The sequence below is a fragment of the Micropterus dolomieu genome, linkage group LG20 (genome assembly GCF_021292245.1).
Source record: "Micropterus dolomieu isolate WLL.071019.BEF.003 ecotype Adirondacks linkage group LG20, ASM2129224v1, whole genome shotgun sequence".
Lineage (NCBI taxonomy): Eukaryota > Metazoa > Chordata > Actinopteri > Centrarchiformes > Centrarchidae > Micropterus > Micropterus dolomieu.
In genome coordinates, this window is record NC_060169.1 from 19,464,399 (window position 1) to 19,481,117 (window position 16,719).

Here is a 16,719-nt window from a genome sequence, read left to right on the forward strand (position 1 = left end):
TTATTATTATTATTATTATTATTATTATTATTATTGCTTTGTAAACAAATGTAGCCATTACAGTGGACACGCACAGACACACAGACACATATTTGGTCTCCACCTCTTCCAGCATGTTCAGCATCAGTTCCATTTCACACGGCTCCCTTCCCTCAGTACAGCACATGCATTCTTATGCAATGTGTTTATGGTGTGTACACACATGTGTGAGAATAGATTTAAACAGATAATAACTCCCTACCATTAACATATCGGTTCATCTGTTTGACAAATCATATCTATTATTATTCATACATAACTAAAACCAAAATCTTAGTTATGGTTATAGAATATTTATAAACACATATTGAGACCATGTTGAGAAATGTGTTCTTACTTTAAGTTGTCACCCCTTGGATTCAGTGTGTTTTGAAACTGAATGTATATCTGTAAATAGTGTGAAGTTCAGTGTTTATTTTTTTCCTTTCATACAGGACTATGTTTAGTCCAAGAAATTACTTCCACTCAACTTCTGTGTACAATAATGGAAGTGGGAATAGCTCTGTCTGCTGTACCGATTTAAAACTCATGTGACATGGCTCACAGGAAAGATGATGCTGTCCAGACCTTGTGTGTCTATCTGTAAATGTGCATTTGTGTGTATGTGTGTGTGTGCATGCGTGCGTGCGTGCGTGTGTGCTCAAATACGAGCACGCATTTGAGTGGAAAGTTACAGAGACGTACACACCAGCCTCTCAGCAAGGGTGTGGTATCTCTACCTGCTGTATGGTCTGTCTGTGATGTAGCTTACAGCTCATTGCATCTGTCTCCTCGCAGCATGTCAAAGACATCATCCTGCAGTCCAACCCGCTGCTTGAGGCCTTCGGCAACGCCAAGACCGTGAGGAACAACAACTCCAGCAGATTTGTAAGGCTTTCATTTATGAGTTGGCCTTTCCACTTTTTGTGAATCAGATTGCCCAACATTGTGGCTCAATTCATAACTGCTTCTTGTTTACCAAAGAAACAATATGAAAGTCTGTTTTAAAGAGTGCCCACAGGCTAAAGTTAATAGAAGGAGAGTGAATTTGAAAATCTTCCTCCAAGGACACATTTTTCAGCCTCAAATGTCTTTTTATGTGCCAAAGCTGATTTGCATTGTGAGTGAGAATGACTCTGGGAAAATACAACATTAGGATAACCTACTTACAGTGCAAATCCTGTGTTGCTCACACCTAAAGACCTGCAGTGGGTAATACTTCGGAATAATTTGAGGACTCAACATTTCTGTGGGGCACCTTTGGATCCAGAGAGACTTCTGAAAACAAAGATTTGCAGTAACAGCTTTTCTACTGGTTTCTGTTTTATTACATGACCTCATGTGTGTCCTGACTAACCAGAGCTGTGCTGTCAGGACATGCTGCACAGAAGGACATACATGCAGAGCCACGGAGGCACCTCCTCTACTGCTTACAGTACTGCTGCTTAAACCCAGTCAGCAAAGACTTGAAAAGAATGTATTTACGAGTTTATGGGTTGAGTGTTCAGGTTAGCATACAAAGCAGTATTGTTTCACTACTTGGTATATTTTTAGATCCAGTATTGGGGAAATGATTTTGGTTTGGCACCAATGGCCTGAGAGCACTACTTTTGATGAGGTTCTGTCCTTGAATAAATAGCGTCTCTTTTCACTTTTGTGAGTGGAACAGATATTATATTACAGGCTTGTCTGGAGAAGAGAGCAAGACAAAAAGAAGGATCAGATTTTTATTTGAATGTACACACACACACACACACACACACACACACACACACACACACACACACACACACACACACACACACACACACAGGTGCCAGTATTTCAGATCTTAATAGCTCTGTCTTGCTTTATAGCAGCTCACTCCAATACTGAAAAACAAACATGCTTTGATCCGTCAGGGGAAATACTTTGAGATCCAGTTCAGCTCTGGTGGCGAACCAGACGGAGGGAAAATCTCCAACTTTCTCCTGGAGAAGTCACGTGTCGTCATGAGGAATCCCGGAGAGAGGAGTTTCCATATATTCTATCAGGTGAGACATGTATTTCTGAGCTGACGAGTGAACGGGACACATTTGGCTTGTGAAGAGTAGCTGTTAGGGGATTTCAGGACACATTGGATTAGACGTGCCATTTGGCTGGAGGAAGATGGTCAATCTGTTTTCATTGTGGATGGCTCGAGGTCCCTGGAAAAGAAAAAAGAGTTCATTCTTAACATAGTGCAGTTTTCTTCACATGCAAAGTAGAGCAAAGAGTATATAAACATGAAGATGTATAAAAATTATACTAAACACAGGCTTTGTGCAAAAGCATGACAAGTACTACTGCATCCACAATGCACATATATTAATTTCTGCTCTACAGTTGATAGAAGGAGCCAGTGGAGAGCAGAAGAGCAGCCTGGGAATCACAAGCCTGGATTACTACACTTACCTCAATCAGTCTGGTTCCTACAAAGTGGACGACATCAATGACAAGAGCGACTTCCAGGAGACAATGGTACAGTCTGGTTCCTTCTGTTTAACCTGCAATAACTGAACACCCTCGGCGGTGTTGTGTGTGTCTATGAATCTCATACCAGTGTTCATGTGGCTCACGGTCTTCTCTTTACATTCCTCTCTCTCCCTACCAGTCCTCTTTTGTTTTCTTTTCCAACGATCTCCTCCTGGTTTTGTTTACCAGTGAGACCGCAAACAGAGTAATTAGAGGACATGAGCTAGGTACCACAGGAGTGAGTAAACCCACACTACGGCCCTGACTTAGCATGATCTTTTCCTTTCCCAGCATGCCATGGATGTGATTGGCATCTCAGCGAAGGACCGCGCCATGGTGCTTCAGATTGTGGCTGGAGTCCTGCACCTGGGAAATATCACTTTCAAGGAGGTGGGCAACTACGCTGCTGTGGAGAGTGAAGAGTGTAAGTAGGCTCACACCAGGACTTGATCACTGCCTTGTTTTGTGCTTAATGTGGTTCACACTTAAACAAGTAGAAACAATTAAACCTCACCTTAAACCTTGATGAAAACAACCATGGGCAACTTTTAGTTTGCTGTTGACATTTAGGTTTATCCTGGCACATTTTAATTTGTTTTGACTATCAACAGCCATTGTCTCTGACAGACAAAATTAATACACTATCAGTTAACTGAGATATGAAAAGTTAACTGTTAATGTTCAAGGCTCCAACAATGTTACTCCCCTTCAAAAAGGCAGTGTGGCTGTTGTTGTTCAAACTGATCAGACTCTGAGAGAAACATCTTTTTCAGGTTAAATCGGCATTTAGCATTCTTATGGTTACTCTTCTAAATGCGTGTTACAACAATACTTAGTGTGCACAACCATGCTAGCTGTGAGGCTGTACTTTGGCAAAGCAGTACTAATTGCTAACATCAGCATGCTAACATGCAGGTGTAGTGTTACCATGTTCGCCATCTTGGTGTAATGTGTTGCTAACATTTGCTAATTAGCACTAACCACAAATTATTAGGTTTTGCAGGTATTTTGTCAAACAACAAATTATTAGACACATTTATTTATAAACTTTGACCTGATGATGGTGCTAGATGAAAAGACAGGAAATCACCAGAGTTATTATGATTCATCCTCTGGATAACATGAATGTCAGGTGCCAAATGTTGTGCTAGTCCTTCTAATAGCTATCTAGATATTTCTAAATCCAGATATTAAATGAATGGGTCAGGGGATTACCAAAGTCAGTAGCATTTATCCTCTGGGGACCATGAATGTAGGTCTACACTAAATCAGTTGCTTTAGCGTGGCTAAAAAGACAGTGATACAGTGTTATGGTTATGACTGAGGCTAAAGACAAAGCTGCTGATGTTCAGGTTCAGACTGGTTTGTGGTAAATTTAATTTCATTCTCTTCAATGGGTTCTTGACTTTCTGAATGTCTCTGCTCTCTTCAGTGTCCTGAGCTACCCTTCTCTGGTTGATTTTGGAGGATATTTCTCTCTCACCACTTTCACTCCCTGAAGTTTTATTGTGTTAATGCAGGGCTACAGCCAACTGTCTGGTGTAATCCAAGCCATGCTAGATTACCAGAAAATAAAACGCTCTTATTGAAGGTCTGGGCATATTTCGTCAGAGACTAAAATTACTTGGAAAAATACTTCTCCTTCTGTGGCTTTACCTCATGGCTTCTCCTGCCTCCTTTTATTCTTCAGTCCTTTTTCTTTTCCTTTATCCTTCCTTTTCATGCTGTGTCTGTATGATGCATATGAGAGTGAAGTTGCCAGTGTACAAAGCCTTGGTCTGTTCTGTGCAGACGTAACAGCGGCACTCTGCCTTTCCTGTTTCCTCCAGTCTCACTTACTGTGTGCTTTAACTGCAGTGTGTTGCACAGATTCAGACCCCTGCTTCCCAATATGAGACTTCACCAGTCAAGTTCACAAAAACATCAACTTGCACTCCGCAACAAGAGTCAGTGCGTCATCTCTTGTTGAAAGAAATTCTGAGACTACTTGTACAAATGATTTGGACATTGTTTGGCTGGTTGGGACATTATTTATTTAAAAGTAACCTGATTCTGATGGTGATGTGCTGTCTTGTAAAAATTAGCCTACTAATTTAATCTCTTAAGCCTTTCAATAGGAGAATTATTTTTTGGGTTTGGCATTATGCACAGTTTGGCATTTATGGCTGCACCATTCAACGTAAAACCTTTAGTACCTTTGGAAACTATAAGATCTCTAGATAGAGTTCTGTGGGTTTTAGGAAGCCTTTGTTGCATAACATAAGTTTGTAATGGCCCGAATCTAATGAATCTGTACAAGTGGGTTTGTTGGGTTGAGAAGGTTCCTTAAAGGAATAGTTTTACATTTTAGAAAGTATGCTTATTTAGTTAGATGAGATGATCAATACCACTCTCATGGCCATACTTAAATATGAAACCACAGCCAGCAGCCAGTTAGCTTAACTTAGAACAAAGACTTCCACACAATGAGGTCACTGCATCCAGTTGCAAAATAGCCCTACTTAATAAGCTATTAAAGTATGATGATCGCATCAGTAAAATCTCATCAATCATCAAAATGGATCTTTTTGAAAATGATGGCAACATTTTGATCATGTCTTTTGAGCCTAAGGTTTGCTTTAGTTTTTCATTCTGCACCACCATGACTAAATAAAAAATCCCACACCTGAACTTAAACATGCAAATATCCAAAATGGTATTTTGAATTAAGCAGAGTCAATATTGTGAAGCATTGAGTGCCAGGATTGTTGTGTCACATCTCATGGGATGAGTGACGCCACATGCTTCGCAAACCTCTGTACTGACAACATTCCCTCCTATTCCTCTCATGCACTGCCACTTTGACTAACAAATTTCCTGCGGGGGAACTTCACGGACACAGCCTTTGTAAAAGCCTTCAGGCCATATTATACAATCCATACTTTTACTGCCAAAAACGAAAAATGACTTTTCCTATTTATTTAAGCAGGCGTATGGTCAGTCACACCCTTATGTCCCATAAGGGGAGCTACTGCAATGCTCTAATGCATTCCCAGACACAGTGAGTCTGCAGCCCTAAGAGCCATTTCCTTTTAGGGGAAGTGAGTCACTGTAATAAGGCAGGGAGGGGCTCTCAGGGGAGAATATCAACGCCAGGTCAGTACAAATGATCTGTGATGTTCTCACTCTTTCTTTCAAGGTTTAGCCCAAATACTATTGTTCTGTTTTGCATTCAGCTATAATTCAAACCTTGTGTGTTCTAAATTCTCTCCAGAAGATGTTTTGTGTCTGCAATTTAGCCAGAGAATCGACCCGATTTTGTGGCTTTACACCACAATTGCATGCATTGTGATTATCGGTGAAACTTTTCTGATTTGTAAGACTTTATCACCGATTGATAAGAATAATGCTGTGCAAAAGGTATATTGGAGCACTGGATTTGCAGTGGTTCTCCCTGCTATGCAAAGGATACATGAGGCTGCTGTTTCGAATGAATGCATTCCTGCACTGATTTGCATATTGCATATTTTCAGAGAAATGTCTCTTTGCTGTTTCAGAGTAGGACCCATTACATGCTGCTTTTTTTCTAAGGTCATTTTAATAGTACAACCACACAATATACCTGTTTTTAAATCCAACAACAATAATATTCATAATCGATTAATCTGCCGATTACTTTCTCAATTTGTGATTTACTCTATAAAAAGTCAGAAGATTGTGAAAAATGCCAATTACAATTTTTCCAGTGTCCAAGGTGATGATGTCACCAAACAGCAGCAATGTTTTATCCAACCCACACTCCAAAACCCAAAAATATTCTCTACCGATACAAAAGACATAAAAACAATTTAAATGCTGGAACAAGAATTATGTGGCATTTTTGCTAACAAAAATATCAGTAGTTGGGGATTGATTTTCTGGCAATGAATTAATCAGCTTATCTCTTAGCTCTAAAGAAGAGCCATGGCTGGAATGTCTGTGTTTCAATAATATACCTTTAGACATGCTTAAATAGCCACATTATTTCTTTGTCATATGGGATTGCTGGTGATAATATTATTATAGCTGTACTGTATATTGTAACTGGCTGGTAACTTATATAAATTCATGCAGAATTACAATGACTGTCCTGTGCTGTAACATGCAGTTATTCCTGCCGAGCATACATACTCTTCATGGTTTTTCTTACCAGTGTAGAGTTCAAACACAGATTTAGATAGGAAAATGAACATTTCTAAAGCTCCCTCTCTTCTTTTCTCCTCTATCTTCTGCCTTTTAACAGTTCTAGCCTTTCCCGCGTTTCTGCTTGGAATCGACCAGAACCGTCTGAAGGAGAAAGTGACGAGCCGGAAGATGGACAGCAAGTGGGGAAATGCGGTGGAGTCTATCGACGTGACACTGAACGTGGAGCAGGCGTGTTACACACGTGACGCCCTTTCCAAAGCCCTGCATGCACGTGTGTTTGACTTCCTGGTTGAGGTATGATTGCATGTTTGTACTGTTTTAGAGTTCAGTGCATCTTTATACAGAACTGTCAAGTAGCATAGCTGTGATAACCAAAAATGAAATAATTATTTTAGTGACACTTTGTTTTCAGTCCATCAACAAAGCCATGGTGAAAGATCATCAGGAGTTTAATATCGGAGTGTTGGACATTTATGGATTTGAAATTTTCCAAGTAAGTGATTTTGGCTGTTTCACAGGCTGACACATGGCTACTGGAGTTTTACTCTGCAGCAACACATAAATTAGATTAACCGGTATTAACTTTGAGCATTTAAACAGATTAAACAGAAAGGATAAGACTAATTTATAAAGTATGTGGATTAAGTTCTATCTCCTGATTGAGACAGCAGACCTCAACGTGCTTGTCTAATCTGATTATTTGTTTGTTTAGTTTGCTTGCTGTTTGGTCCTGGACTTGTTGATATGATTGGACAAGCTAAATGGAAGTGTTTTTTGTATTATTTTGGTTTGCAAGAGCCTTAAATTCTTAATTTCAAGTACAGATCATTAGCGTGTACAATGATACTAAATTACATCACTATCTAATCAATTCCACTAGCTCTGTCTTTTAGTTTGATGGTTTTCTTTTTGTATGCAGAAAGAAAGGGTAAGCTGTGTTTTGTTGGCCAAAGGTTATAAATGGAAGATGCAGACACCCTCACGTAAGGTTCAGGCCAAAGCTCCATTATATGCACGAGCAGTGAATTGCACAATGTGTCCCTTCCTTTAATATCAGACAGGCCGTATACCTCAAAGCCCATTGAGCTTAGAGGATATCCATACTCTACTGAACGTAAAGCTCACTTGGTCTGGATTGTATTAAGCATGTTGTCTCTTCATCAGAAAAATGGATTCGAACAGTTCTGCATCAACTTTGTGAACGAGAAACTGCAGCAGATATTCATTGAGCTGACTCTGAAGGCAGAGCAGGTAAAGTTCCTCCACATTCTTCTCCTGTATTTGGTCTATATTTTTTATTTATTTCCAGCCTCATTAGATGTTTTATGTTCTGAATCTGATCTCTGTCCATGTCTCTCTTTGTAGGAGGAGTATGTGCAGGAGGGCATCAAGTGGACTCAGGTTGAATACTTCAACAACAAGATCGTCTGTGATCTCATCGAGAGCAAAGTAATTAAAGCATAAATAAATAATGAAGTAAACTAAACAGAACACCCTTAGTGGGAGCATGCAACTCCCACCAAGGGTGCACAATTTTTTGTTTATTTTAGTTTGTTTGTACTGTTTGATTTTAGTATATAGATGTATATAGTATAATAGAAAATCATGTGGATATGCAAATTCATGAAAAACACATCATAATAGGCAATGATGGATAGAGCTGAAATGGTAAATCAATTAATCAATTATTTGATCATCAAAAACATTTGTCAGACTGTCACACTGAACAAAATTATAAATGCAACCCTTTATTTTTGGCCCCTATTCATCATGAGCTGAACTCAAAGATCTAAGACTTTCTCCATGTAGACAAAAGGCCTGTTTCTCTAATATACTGTTCACAAATCTGTGAAAATCTGTGTCAGTGATACACTTCTCCTTTGCCGAGATAATCCATCCACCTCACAGGTGTGGCATATCAAGATGTTATCAGACAGCAAGGGCATTGCACAGGTGTGCCTTAGGCTGGCCACAATATAAGGCCACTCGAAAATGTGCAGTTCCATCACACATCACAATGCCACAGATGTTGCAACTTTTGAGGGAGCGAGCAACTGACATGCTGACTGCGGGATTGTCCACCAGAGCTGTTGCCTGTGAATTGAATGTTCATTTCAATAAGTCATCTCTAAAGGCGTTTCAGAGAATTTGGCAGTACATCCAACCGGCCTCACAACCGCAGACCACGTGTAACCACAACAGCCCAGGATCTCCACATCCAGCATCTTCACCTCCAAGATTCTCGGAGACCAGCTACATGGACATCTGCTGCAACAATCAGTTTACATAACCAAAGAATTTCTGTACAAACTGTCAGGAACCATCTCAGGGAAGCTCATCTGCATTCTCGTCGACTGACATTCCACAGGCCACAAACAACAACCTGATCAACTCTATGCGAAGGAGATGTGTTGCACTGCGTGAGGCAAATGGCGGTCACACCAGATACTGACTGGTTTCCGGACCCCTCCCACACCCAATACAGCGAAACTGCACATTTTTGAGTGTCCTTTTATTGTGGCCAGCCTAAGGCACACCTGTGCATTACCCATGCTGTCTGATCAGCATCTTGATATGCCACACTATTACTTTACTTTATTATTATTTTCCCACTATTTTCTGACATTTTATAGAACAAAAGATTATTTGATTAAGCAAAAACGTTATTGGCAAATTAATAAATAATCATTAGATGCTAATCATGGGATACATGTGATTTATTTTATAGTTCATTAAAAAATAGTTCAAATGTATTAAAAATGTCATTTTTATTTAATTTTATTTGATTTTATTCTGTCATAAACAACATACACAAAACACACTTGTGCAGTTATTTACGAAACAAAAGAAAATAAATAAAATAAAACATCTAAATCCGCAACATGAACCATGTGGTGGAAAGCTAGTCCATGACTTTTCACCAAATTTCTTTGAAATCTCAACAGGGCTGAAAATACAACCTTCTTGATGGACGTAATAAATAAAGTTTTATTGAGAGCAGAGTTGTTATTCTAAAAAACAGTATTATTATTGCCTGCATAAATTTACAGTCCAAGAAACTTGAGAATAAAAAGTTAAAAAAATAATCTTGATGGCTAAACAGATTTAGCCAGGCTCACGTGAACATTTGTTAGTTTTGTCCTCATGTTGTAAACGGAGTCGCAAGCTCCCGCCAACTTTCTGCATTGTTGCCCTGACCTGCATTTTAATATCCTCAAACGTGCCGACATGCCTCTTAATTTGATTTATCTGTCCCATTGAGCAGACTAATCCATGAAATCTACACAAGGGTTTTAAAACAAGCCTCTATCTGAGAGGAGCAGGGGATCTGTATTGGTGCCTGACAGTTCAGCTCTTTACACCAGACCCACTTTATTTAATCCAGCGACAACTTTACACGTGTCCTTTTAACAGAGGCTTGTGTTAGAGACACTGTTACCACTGTGCAAACTGAAGGCCACTAATCAACTTAGGACATAATGGAGCCACAAATTTTATATTAAAATATAGTTTAAGACATATGATTTCTTGTAGTTGCTAAAGTGAACCATACTATAATATTTCATTATGTCAAAAGGTTAAAATATTTCATATTTAGATTATCAAATAATCGCTCATGTGGTCTATAAAATGTCAGAAAATAGCAAAACATATGTCTTAAAATATCTTGTTTTCTTCAATCGTCAGTCCAAACCCTAAAGAAATTAAATTTACAATGATCAGAGACATTTTCTGCCAAATAAGTAAATGTAAATATAATGCAATGAACACCAGCAAGTAATCACAAGTGGAGAAGCTGGAACCAGTGAATTTCTGGCATTTTGGTTTGTCATAAATTCCTTTTTTTATGAAAAACTTTAATGTTGATCGACTAATCGATTAATTGTTCCAGCTCTATTACTTATTTCCCCTGGAGTGTTGAATTTTAAATTATACCTACAATTTAAATTTCAGAATATATGAAATTGATACAACAGTAATGACTTCTGGGATGATATTAACGTGAAATGTTTCCCTCGTGATCCTAGAATCCCCCTGGCATCATGAGCATGCTGGATGATGTATGTGCCACCATGCACGCAGTGGGCGAGGGAGCCGACCAGACCATGCTGCAGAAGCTCCGAGTCCTGATCAATACCCATGAGCACTTCAACAGCTGGAACCAGGGCTTCATCATCCACCACTACGCTGGCAAGGTCAGTCTGAGCGCTGCATACATTCTCGAGGGAGTTTGGTTCATTTGTACACTCGCCCTGACAACTGTGGCATCCTCCTGTTTGTTGACTAACAGCACCTCTGTCTGTTTGAATGGGACGTCATCTATATGTCATAAAAGGTTTTAATATAAATATTTATGAAATCTGGCAAGAAGTGTATAACAGTTTAATGTCTTACTGATGCCTTGGTTCGCAAAACAGAAATATTACAACATCTAGTATAAAGTTTACAACCACCTCCCAACACTTGCCTTTGCCGTAGTATAAACTGAAAACAATCATGTTATGCAAACAGTCCGCAGTAGGGAGCTGACAGCAACCTCTGGAAATAGAAAGTTATTAAAATGTCATTTTTCAGGGTGTGGTGGTGTGGGAGCTGTCCCTGTTGCTCCCCACTTGTATGAGCTGTCATAAATACCAGTTACGTAGCTGGTACTTTAATTCTGGAGTCGTGTCGTCATCTTCATCCTTTTAAGCTTTCCTGTCTGAACTAACACTATCTATTTATGGTTGCCGTCCCTCCCCTGATGTAACAACAGCTTCTAACGTCACACGTCAAATCAGCCTTATTCAATTTATACGTTACAATTTATCTGGAATCTTTCTTTTTTTTTTTTTGCTTTCATTTTCTTTCTGGTGGTCTGGGCCGAGGATGTCCCGTGTCATCCTCCAGATGTGTGGTGGCCTCAGCCTGGTACACATGCCGCAAGCTTAATGAGCCGTGCCATAAAGACTTGAGGGGCTCCCATGACCGGGCTTGAAACATTCCTCTAGTCTCAGCCTACAGTATAGCAGAAATAACACTGTTTAATTTATATACTTATAAACCACTGCTGGTTTTTCTAAGGAAGCTAATCCTGGGAGGTATAAAGTTTGGATCTGCAACCCTTAATTTTCTTTTCGCGTAAAATTCAAGCCATTGACTTAGGCCAGAAAATCAGTCATAATTTGTTATTTTCACACAGGTGTCATCTTTCATTTTGTTGGAGGTTTCAAACAGTTCAACCTCGTCCTCTTTCATAGTTATGACTCTTTAGAAATCCTTCTGCATGTCTTTCTTCCAGGTGTCCTACGACGTAGAGGGTTTCTGTGAGAGGAACCGAGACGTCCTTTTTAATGACCTCATAGAGTTGATGCAGAGCAGTGAAATGTAAGTAACTCCTATTTGCACATTGCACCGACATGTGGTGAGGAGTTCTATGGTGCTCACTTTAAGGGAGCCTTCTATTGTGATGCATATGGATGTAATTGAATATATCTGAATGAGATTTTCAGACGTTCAGTGCATCTGGAAACTGACGGGGACAAAGCAGAAGTGTGCAGGGCTGGGTTATGGCCTGCCCTCTGCCCTGAATAACGTCTGGCGGCTGTCCAGATATGCGGGTTTTGTGGTTCTACCCAGTCTGGCCTTACAAGTGCAGTCTCCCCGTGGGGTTGCATTGTGGAGTCTGGCCCCCCTGTGTTTTAGTTTCTTGGGATTTCTTTGTGTCAAAGTGGCCATCTGTGCCAACAGCCTGCATTGTCTGTGTAATCCCTGCAGGCCTCAGCCACTACTCGCCCCCTGGCATGAAATGAGGTTGTGTCAAAATCCCATTCAGACACGTGCTGGAAATTATATACATGCACTTTACATCGCATACACACTCATATACAGTACTGTATACACGCGTAGATAAAAGAGTTTGGCACAGTCACACATAAAGGAAGCCTGAAGGGGAAGGAAGCAGCCTCATTCCTCAGAGCAGCAGGTCTAAATCGAGAAGAAAGGAATGACCAGTATTGTCAGCTGGACAGTATTAGCAGAATTCTGCTCTGTTTGTACACACAACCTGCTGAACCTTTCTTCTGTGTCCAAAGCCTTGAGTCAGATGTTTCAAACCAAACAAATACCAGTGTGGGAGAAGACCAGAAAGCAAAAAAAAAATACTAACATGAAAAAGCACCATGAAATAATAAAATAATAAACACCAAACAAGGCAGTGACATAACCAAGTTGAAATAAGTCAAATACTAAGCAGCAGTACATGTCAGTTTTAGACCAGGCTTGACAGTCACCACACTTTTATGTGTGTTTTCAAAGCAAAGACAGCTGACATAGTTCAAAAGGAGCCAAATACTTGATGCCTGCATGAGACATGTGCTGATCACAAATGTGAAGAGCAGGACTTTTCATTAGTTTTTGCTTTTCCTTCATCAGATAATCTAGCGAAGCCTTTTGAAGCCTTCAAATTAAACATTTAAATGTGTTAAATTTGCAGCATAACTGCTTGGAAACACTACAAGATATCATGGTTAATTTCTCTGAGTAAAACGTTGGGGTCATTTGATCTCGAGGGAGAGCTTCTTAAAAAGTGAGTGTAGCACCATAATACAGGAACTTGTGAGAGCATGTGAGATTGTAGTGAGAACCAAAAGTCCAAATTGATGATACTAAATCATCGTGTTGAGCGCCAACATCGCGGCTGAGTCCAAAGCTGCAGATGGCTGTAAATTTACCTTTTGTCACCATTAAAACCCCCACTTTCTTCTTTTTGACCATTATATTTATGTGACAAAAAAAATAAAAAAACTCAATTATGTGTATATCTGTATCAAAAGTGAGAAAAACCTGAGCTGCTTTCCTTGAAATTAGTCCTGAGAAACCTGAGGATATGGAAACTTCACAAATATCTGCTACATTCTGACCTGCAGCAACAGATCATAGTGTAGTGATGATGATGGTGATGGTGGTGGTGGTGATGATGATATTATAAAACACCACAGCTATAAAGTTTAGGATTTGATAGAAAGGTTGTTCCTTGAAATGCAAATGAACTGGGACCCATTAGTAAGGAGTCACTGGTTAGCCAATATTGTGTTACTGTCCATATATTCAGCCTTTTGGGAGTTACAGGTTTAATGTCAAGGTCACTGGATATTAGTCCTGATTTTGTTTTCTTTCTCTGTTTGTGTAAAAGAGACATCTACCTCCACAAGTAAAAACTGTTACCAACTGCTGGTTTTAGAAAAATCCTCCACTATGGACATTCTCATAGACACTACTATCTAACTATCTATGCTCCACAGAAAAAGATGACTTACCGTACAGAAAGATAAGGGTGAAAAACACTGGATGAAATGGGATTGATACTCTCAGGAAACATCATTTTTTATAGGGCAAAAGCCTTAAACTTTCAGTCAAAAGTAATTCATTATTTTATTTAACCAAGCCTGTGGTCAAATGATAGCATACATTCAGTGGTTTTGGGGAGATTTGCTGCACAAGAGGTGTTTGTGCAAATACAGCATAGAGTGCACACACACACATATCTTGTTCTCCCACCAGCCCCCAACTCAGACCTTCCTTTGTGCTTCAGGAATTTAAACCAGTGACCTTGGTCAATGGTTCTTGGTTCTTTAATCATTAACTGCATTTTTGTTTTTTGGCTGCCAGGGAAACACAACATTATTTTCACATCTGCAACGCTTTGCTTTTGTTGGTTAAAGCATGATACCAGCAGTTCTTCTAACCTCCCTGATCCTTACCTTTTGTCCTCCAACAGCGCCTTCATCAGAGCACTGTTTCCAGAAAACCTCAACGCTGAAAAGAAGGGGCGACCCACAACTGCCGGCAGCAAAATAAAGGTGTGTATTCAGCAAAGTGTGTCTGTACAGTATGTACCTGTGCCTCTACGTTATCGGGGTCGCTGTGGGAAAAGGCCTTTGAAAAGATAATGTGCGTGTTTGCTGTTAAGTGGAGTGTCCTTCAGCAATCAGTCAGTAAAGGGCATTTTGGATTTTCATGACTTTGACATCAGCATTGTCTTTTCCCCCTTTCTTGATCTTTGCTCTTACTCAACTCTTTAGAGACAAGCCAATGATTTGGTGAGCACACTGATGAAATGTACTCCACACTACATCCGTTGCATCAAACCTAATGAAACCAAGAAGCCCAGAGACTGGGAAGAGAGCCGGTAAGTCTAACTAACTCTGACTAACTCGCTGTCGTCCTCACTGTATCACGTGACTCCAACCTTTCAAAGCGTGTGTATCAAACACTGAAGTAGGGTTAAAAACTTCTTTGCTGAGAAGAAAAAGACACTTTTATCAGGCAATTTACTCGACATGCGAGAGTAACGTTTAAGAGCAGATCTCAAGTGAACACATGATTTGTGACATGTTTTCTCTGAGCAGGAACGGCCAGTTAGAGACAGGGATTTACCCTACATGCACCATGTATAATAAATATATATTAAATGTAATATATAATAAATATATATTAAAATGTACAGTAAATGAGGGTGAAATTATACAATATTGGATGGAAAAAAAGTGAAAGAAATCTTATTGAAACAGGAAATAAATTCTGCTGCTGGTAACCAGATAGTATGAAGAAGTGAACACCACATTGACATGTGCAGACAATAAACATAAATGGAAAGATATTGCAGACAAAATCACCTTTATTCTTGTTGTGCACCCGTGATCATAGCCCATGACACATGCCTAAAAAAGTGGTGTAACATAAAGCTGATCTATCAGTCATGATTTCTCTTTCATTTAAGTCCAAAATATAATGAAGGCCCGCGTCTCTGACTATTCTCAAAAAAGGAAAACATTAGATCGTTGTTCAGTTTTGTCTTTTTTCTATTTTTTTGCTGTTTTCTGTCCGTCTGAAGAAGTCATGTGCAATGTGTTTCAGACGTTCCCCCTTTTTAGCCCTTTGTTCCAGTCTCCCGCTCTTTCGTCCCCGATCACAGGCTTTGGCCATTACATGTTCAACTGCAGAGTGCTGTTGTATTGTTCAGAGCCAAAGACTTTCCTGTTGTGAGTCAGGCGCAGGGTGGCTCATTAATTAGCACCGGAACTGCTGTTTTTACAGGAAGGCTGAGTGTACTATAGTTGTGCTTAAAGTCTTTGTTTGAGGAAAACGTTAGCAAAACGCAGCTGTTTTGCATACAATGACCTGTGATTTTCCCTTCCGGTAATGGAGTAGGACCTTCATGTGCTGTAGATCCGGTCAAAGATGCTTAAGTTAAAGGTGTTAGCTGATAATAACTCTTGATAATAGCTCCACTGATAGTACACACACTTTAAATTTTATTAACTGCTTTATTCTCATCTTTTATAATTACATACTACAAAAAAATATCACAATGTAGAGAACAAAACATTATAAAATGAGGATGGATATGAAAAATCAGCAGTGGTAAACTTCCACCAATACAATACCACATTCAGTGGGGTCAGCGGTCAGCATGTATCTGTGATATACACTACCGTTCAAAAGTTTGGGGTCACATTGAAATGTCCTTATTTTTGAAGGAAAAGCACTGTACTTTTCAATGAAGATAACTTTAAACTAGTCTTAACTTTGAAGAAATACACTCTATACATTGCTAATGTGGTAAATGACTATTCTAGCTGCAAATGTCTGGTTTTTGGTGCAATATCTACATAGGTGTATAGAGGCCCATTTCCAGCAACTATCACTCCAGTGTTCTAATGGTACAATGTGTTTGCTCATTGGCTCAGAAGGCTAATTGATGATTAGAAAACCCTTGTGCAATCATGTTCACACATCTGAAAACAGTTTAGGTCGTTACAGAAGCTACAAAACTGACCTTCCTTTGAGCAGATTGAGTTTCTGGAGCATCACATTTGTGGGGTCAATTAAACGCTCAAAATGACCAGAAAAACAGAACTTTCATCTGAAACTCGACAGTCTATTCTTGTTCTTAGAAATGAAGGCTATTCCATGCAAGACATTGCTAAGAAATTGAAGATTTCCTACAACGGTGTGTACTACTCCCTTCAGAGGACAGCACAAACAGGCTCTAACCAGAGT

At 39.5% G+C, this 16,719-nt stretch overlaps 1 protein-coding gene across 3 annotated transcripts in view; it reads left to right on the forward strand.

Moving 5' to 3' along the window:
• The window catches only part of myo1ea (myosin IEa), a 60,409-nt gene that overhangs the window by 30,530 nt on the left and 13,160 nt on the right, over positions 1-16,719 (forward strand). For all 3 annotated transcript variants that reach the window (XM_046032571.1, XM_046032569.1, XM_046032570.1), the window contains exons 7-17: positions 1,920-2,051; positions 2,383-2,517; positions 2,803-2,935; positions 6,773-6,969; positions 7,088-7,168; positions 7,840-7,926; positions 8,041-8,124; positions 10,704-10,871; positions 11,957-12,042; positions 14,435-14,516; positions 14,739-14,845. In XM_046032571.1, coding sequence (XP_045888527.1) covers positions 1,920-2,051; positions 2,383-2,517; positions 2,803-2,935; positions 6,773-6,969; positions 7,088-7,168; positions 7,840-7,926; positions 8,041-8,124; positions 10,704-10,871; positions 11,957-12,042; positions 14,435-14,516; positions 14,739-14,845 — 1,292 coding nt within the window. The remainder of the gene's footprint in view (positions 1-1,919; positions 2,052-2,382; positions 2,518-2,802; positions 2,936-6,772; positions 6,970-7,087; positions 7,169-7,839; positions 7,927-8,040; positions 8,125-10,703; positions 10,872-11,956; positions 12,043-14,434; positions 14,517-14,738; positions 14,846-16,719) is intronic.